Genomic DNA, 6,087 nt, shown 5'->3' with positions numbered 1-6,087 from the left:
AATTCCCTTCTAAAAAATAAGAACTAGTGGGGGCACTATATTTAATCACATTCATGTAATTAGAAATAGTTATGAAAACATCATACGAGATGTTATAGAACCTCAAGGAGGTAAGAAAGCTAAAATTGCTAACAAGTATGAACTTGGTTTATACAATGGAAGAAGATCCATTAAAGCCTTAAAAAGCTATATCCTTAATGGATGCTGAATTATGGCAAGAAGCAATAAACGATGAAATGGATTTTCTAGAGTCTAACAAAACATGAAACTTAGTTGACTTGACTCATGGTTGCAAAATCAATCGGTTGTATTTGGAATTTCGAAAAGGTAACTAAAACCTAAAGGGACGGTTGATAAATACAAGAATTTCCTTGTAGTCAAAGGTTTTAGACAAAGAGAAAAATATAGACTTCTTCGACATTCATTCACCAGTCACGAAAATCATATCCATAAGAGTACTAGTCCCTTTAGCCGCCGTTTATAACTCGATAGTACTCCAAATGGATGTGAAAGTTACCTTTTTATGGTGAACTAGAAGAACAAATCTATATGGAACAACCTGAAAATTTTGCAATTCATGGACAAGAAAACAAAGTCTGTAAGTTAGATAATTCTTTGTGAGATCTAAAATAAACTCCTAAGGAATGACATGAAAAATTTGACATTCTAATGCTATCGAATGATTATAAAGTGAATGAAAGTGACAAATAATATTTGCACGATCATATGTCTCTATGAAGACGACTTGCTCATATTTGATTTAAAGATTCATGTTATGAATTATGTGAAATCATTGTTTATCAACAACATTGATAAGAAATACCTAGACAAAAATTGAAGTAATTCTTGGTTTCAAGATTACTAGATCAGAAAAGATAACTTTTTTGATAAATCTCACAAAGTTGAGAAGATCTTAAGGAAATGTAATTATTTCACCGTAAACTTGCAATCATATATTATGATCCAAGTGTAAGAACACTTGAGATGGAGCTAGAAGAAAATATACGAGCATCATTGGCAGCACTTAGGTATGCCACTGAATGTATTAGATCCGACATTGTCGATGTCGTGAAACTCTCACTACTACAAAATACACATTTAACATCAAGGGGGTTTTAGTTTTCACATCAGCATGGAAAATATCTGAAGGGAAAGATAACAGTGTGAGTTTTAACATCAGTTGGCATAAGTAAATGAAGGGAATTCCTAATAGCATATACCATTTACATCAGTGCATAATTGAGATGAAGGGAAAAACACAGGGTGGCATTTTCACAATTTGAGCGAAAACTTTGGCTAACTTATTTTTACATCCGTGGGTGAGAACGGCCTGATGTGAAAACAAATTTTCACTTTTCCCTTATCCATTCCTCTATCAGTAAAACGTATCCACACAATCCAACTCTCAAACAAAAACGTATTCAACTGAAATCGATTCTCACCCCAAATCAATTCCAGGTCGTCTCAAATTCAAGATGCCTCCTTCCCTGAACTCAATCGCACTTCCCTTCAATCAAACAGAGAAAGAGAAAGAGAAAGCTTCTTTCGATTTGGTTTGAATCGGAAAAAGGTAGAAGAAGAAGAAGAAGAAGAGAAAGAATATCACAATGGCAAGATACGACAGAGCGATCACAGTCTTCACCCCCGATGGTCATCTTTTTCAAGTCGAGTACGCTCTAGAGGCTGTTAGGAAGGGTAACGCCACCGTCGGTGTTCGCGGTATCGATAACATCGTTCTCGGTGTTGAGAAGAAATCCACCGCTAAGCTTCAAGATTCTAGGTTTGGTTTCACACTTTTCTTCAAAAAATTATGCAATTGATTTTCATTTCTCAAATTCGGTGTTAGGTTTAGGATCTTAGGGTTTAAGCGTGATCCGTGCTTTATGTTGTTTCTTTACCCTATGATTTTGTTATAAGCTTTGAATCCTGATGTGTTAATTGTTGTAGTTCTGTGATTTATGATGTCAGTAAATAACTCGGTAGCACCAACACTTCATAAGATATGTTAGGTCCTGTCTAGCAAAGTAATAGAAATAAAGGTTTTGCAATTTTTGTGCGGTGTATTTAGAATTTTAGATCTAGTTTGGAAATAAGTGTTTATAGCTTACAATAGCTTCTTGATTGAAATAAGATTATATAGTTTCATTTGCAACAAAGACCGAACAAGCTTGTTGGTATTTATATTCTGTTATTTATAGGAGAGAACTTTTGAAAAATTTGAGATGCTGAAACTAATTTTAGCTTATATGAGAAGCTATTTGTTTAAATACGGGTATAGTTATTGCAAATTCTTGCTAAATCTATAGTTATTTTTAAATAAGATTATGAGAAGCTATTTTATTTTTTATTTTTTATATAGCTGATGTTTAAGAGTTTATCCAAACTGCTTATAAAATAATATGGATTTGAGTTGTTTACAATCGTTTTGCTTTTGTTTTGCAGGTCGGTTAGGAAGATTGTTAATCTAGATGATCACATTGCTCTTGCATGTGCGGGATTAAAAGCTGATGCTCGAGTCCTGATAAACCGGGCACGCATTGAATGCCAGAGTCACAGACTCACCGTTGAAGATCCATGCACTGTGGAGTATATTACCCGGTACATAGCTGGTCTCCAGCAGAAGTACACACAGAGTGTTGGTGTGCGGCCATTTGGGCTTTCCACCTTGATCGTTGGCTTTGATCCTTACACTGGGTCTCCCTCTCTGTACCAGACAGATCCTTCTGGTACATTTTCAGCGTGGAAGGCAAATGCCACTGGCAAAAACTCGAATTCAATCCTTGAGTTTCTAGAAAAGAATTTTAAAGAGACATCTGGACAGGAAACTGTGAAGTTGGCTATCCGAGCTTTGCTTGAAGTGAGTTAATTTTCTCTTTAGTGCTTTCAAAAGAAATATTATCTGATTCTATCATTCATTTATATAGGAATTTGCTGCAACTTGTGCAAGGTTTTTTCTTGCTAGAAGATATAGGTGTCTTTTACTCTTTTTATGACGTTGACTACCTAGGAGTGGTACTTTGGAAGAACTTTTAAGAGTGTCTTCAGTTATGTTTTCACTTTGCAATATAAATGTTTTGTGAGAGACCTTAACAGTTAACAGAATCATTTGACTGCAAATTAGGAGGAAGTTTAGGATGAATCGCTTCTCACAACCTAAATCCATTCTAGATTGCTTCTCACAAATTTGTCGAGATAGATTTTTTCTTATATATTCAACGTGGTGTTCTTAACATGCAGGAAAATAGTGAGTGGAGTGAATGGCAAGCTACCGTGCTTCAGGACCGTAATGTGGTTGAGAATGTTAACCGTTGGGCGTGTGGGTAAGCTCAGTTCTCATTTATTTTTTGATCTAAATCCTTAGCAACATTTTACAAGGAGGTTGGAGTTTTTTTTTTCTTTTCTCATGCATAAAGTCTTTGTTGGAAGTGTTGAATTGGTTGTAGTACTATAATTGTCAGCGTAGGCCACATCCTTACATGGTTGGTGTTGTGACCCGGTTATCTTGACCAATAAGGGTTTGGGACTTGATTGATATTCAATAAATAACATTAGAAATATAGAGAAGTAGTTTTAATTATAATGTTATATATGATTTTGACTATATTGATGTGAGAAACCATTAGTTATGATAATGATGTGTATATATGTTATGTTTCTGTCATATCATATTTTATCATAAAGATGTAATACGTATAATATGGACTATCCACCTTTACATTTTAGTAACTCAAGTGAAATCACAATCCTTGGTTGATCCTTTTACGTTTTAGTTTTGTGATCTCTTTGTTGTGAGTTCTGTCTTATTTTGATTTTTCTTTTCATTTTTCCTTTTCCTGTGCAGACGCCCGACTACTTTACAAGATAGGATGAGGGATAGTGATGATGACGACATTCATGACAGAGACTATGATGTTGCAGCTTTAGCCAATAATTTGATCAAATTGCTCAAGCACAACTGCAAGAGACTTCCTATGCTATTGAACACAATCAAGAGACTTCTATTGCTCAAGCACAACTGCAAGAGACTTCTAATCAAACAAAATTACAAAGAAAAATGTTTGAGGTTGAACACTCGATATAAAATCAGTGGTGTTTACAATACAAATCAGATACAGACTCTTAAGACTCTAGAATTTCTAAGATATGAACTTTTGAAACAGAAATTCTAAGTGAGCTTTGAATGCAGAACAATTTCAGCAGAGTTTTGGCACTTGTAAATTGTTGTTGAGTCCTTGCCAATCTCTAAGTCTTCACTCTTTTATATAGAGGTGTGAAAGAGATGTTCCAGCACATCAAAAAGAGTCGTTTGAAGCTTTGATCAATCACCAATGATCTTTTGCCTGATATGGTAGTTGTCCAATGAAGGATCAATTTCAAATCCATTCCCATTGTGAAGGAGCATCGTTGCTGGCAAAGCTGTTTTTCTTGTCTGGTAGCAGAGACAAACACAGAGTAGTGGAGGTAGTTGTTGTACACTTCGTACAATTGTACTTTGTCAACGCTTTTTGAAGATAAGCATCCAATGCCTTCAAATACATTCAAAAATAATCGTTGATTTACATTTCCAGTCTTCTGCAATGCTTAGATGAGTTTAAATCCATTGAACAGCTCTTGAAGCTTTAAGTCTTGCATCTCCTGATGTACTTCAGCTTCTGGTGATGAACTTGCTTCTGATGACATCATCACTTCAGGAGCACTTCTCTTCAGACGCTTTAAGCTTCCTTTTTGTTGATTTCTTAGCTCTCTTTTGTTCATCTAGGACCTATTTAAGATGTCAAATTGTGTCTATGGTCCTGTACACTTGAACAAATATTAGCTTATCCAATTGACAATTTTTAATACCTTGTTATCATGAAAACTCTCAAAGGTTCATTGTTAAACACATTTTGTTCCAACAAAGTCTACAATGAACGTCATAAATTCAAAACGGCAAAAAGGGGTGACTTGACAGAGATGCAGTTTCTAATCTCAAAGTTGGAAGAGAATAAATATGTTTATTTCATTAGAGAAAACTGTGAAAGTTAAACTATTCAAGACATATTTTGGACTTATCCAACATGGGTAAAGTTGATTAACAATTTCCCGACTGTTTTGACAATGGATTCCACATACAAAACCAACTTGTACAGGATATCATTGTTTGAAATAGTTGGAGTCACCTCAACCGATATGACATATTCGATTTATTTTTCATTTATGACGTCAGAGAAAGAGGATAACTTTACTCGGGCTTTACAAATGTTGCTTAAACTTCTTAAACCAAATAGTGATATGCCTAAGGTGGTAGTGACTAACAGAGATACGACTTTGATGAATGCCGTAGAAAATGTTCTCCTTGATAGTAGTGCAATACTTTGTTATTTCCATGTTGGAAAAAATGTAGGAGCAAAAATCATCATCGATTGTAAAGTGAAACAAAAGATTGTCATAGTGGATGGGAAAAGGAAGCTTGTCGACGAGGTGAAGCATAGTGAGATAGTTGATACCATATTTCATGCATGGGAAAAATTGGTTGAATCTCATACTCAAGAGTTATATGCAAGTAATCTAATAGAATGGCAAGATGCTTGTAAGAATTATCCAAAGTTTCTTCACTATGTTCAAACTACCATTTTGGACACTGTGAAGGACAAAATAGTGAGGGCATGGACAGACCTTGTGTTATATCTTGGGTGCAGGACCACGAACAGAGTTGAAGGAGCTCATGGTAGAGTGAAGGAATATTTTTCCACCTCCAAGGGTGATTTGGGTACTTGTTGGGAAAAAATAGATGAGATGTTGATAATCCAGTTTGGGGAGATACAATCATCGTTTGGTAGGAGTGTTACGATCTTGGAACATATATACAAAGATGTCAGTTTGTACTATGGGTTGGGGGGTAACATGTCTAGACAAGCCATGAACTATATTTTTGTGGAAGAAGAGGGTGCTAGGAAAACCTTGTGCATGGACAAGAAAACATGCGGTTGTGTTCAAAGGACGTCGTATGGCCTACCTTGTGCATGCTTCATTGCTATAAAAATCCGTCACAACAAGCCTATTCAATTGGATGAGATATACTCGCAATGGCATAAGATATATGGGTGA

General features: G+C 35.4%; 2 protein-coding genes across 3 annotated transcripts; both read left to right on the top strand.

Moving 5' to 3' along the window:
* The first annotated feature begins 1,295 nt into the window (after window positions 1-1,295).
* Window positions 1,296-3,158, top strand: LOC146949018 (proteasome subunit alpha type-7-like). Of its 2 annotated transcripts, none has more exons than XM_085741491.1 (3): window positions 1,296-1,780; window positions 2,443-2,857; window positions 2,925-3,092. In XM_085741491.1, the coding sequence occupies exons 1-3, from the start codon at window positions 1,608-1,610 to the stop codon at window positions 2,991-2,993; spliced, it is 657 nt and encodes a 218-aa protein (XP_085597617.1). In that variant the 5' UTR covers window positions 1,296-1,607; the 3' UTR covers window positions 2,994-3,092. The 2 variants fall into 2 exon arrangements, with proteins under 2 accessions (XP_085597617.1, XP_085597618.1); XM_085741492.1 differs by lacking the exon at window positions 2,925-3,092 and adding an exon at window positions 3,122-3,158 and having other exon boundaries at window positions 1,299-1,780.
* A 2,038-nt stretch (window positions 3,159-5,196) lies between these two features.
* LOC146949017 (uncharacterized) lies at window positions 5,197-6,087 on the top strand. The gene has a single exon (XM_085748470.1). The coding sequence runs from the start codon at window positions 5,197-5,199 to the stop codon at window positions 6,085-6,087; it is 891 nt and encodes a 296-aa protein (XP_085604596.1).

This window comes from Medicago sativa, chromosome 2 (genome assembly GCF_051527215.1).
Source record: "Medicago sativa cultivar Bolivia chromosome 2, Bolivia_mono, whole genome shotgun sequence".
Taxonomy (NCBI): Eukaryota; Viridiplantae; Streptophyta; class Magnoliopsida; order Fabales; family Fabaceae; genus Medicago; species Medicago sativa.
The sequence above is the reverse complement of the archived record's forward strand: the minus strand, read 5'-3'. Positions and strand labels throughout refer to the sequence as shown.

Excerpts from the sequence above, each read along its gene's own strand:
- LOC146949018 (XM_085741491.1), top strand. The coding sequence starts at position 1,608 with ATGGCAAGATACGACAGAGCGATCACAGTCTTCACCCCCGATGGTCAT. Across the intron at positions 1,781-2,442 it reads GCTAAGCTTCAAGATTCTAG|GTCGGTTAGGAAGATTGTTA; the intron begins GTTTGGTTTCAC and ends TTTGTTTTGCAG. Across the intron at positions 2,858-2,924 it reads CTATCCGAGCTTTGCTTGAA|GAATTTGCTGCAACTTGTGC; the intron begins GTGAGTTAATTT and ends TCATTTATATAG.
- LOC146949017 (XM_085748470.1), top strand. The coding sequence starts at position 5,197 with ATGACGTCAGAGAAAGAGGATAACTTTACTCGGGCTTTACAAATGTTG.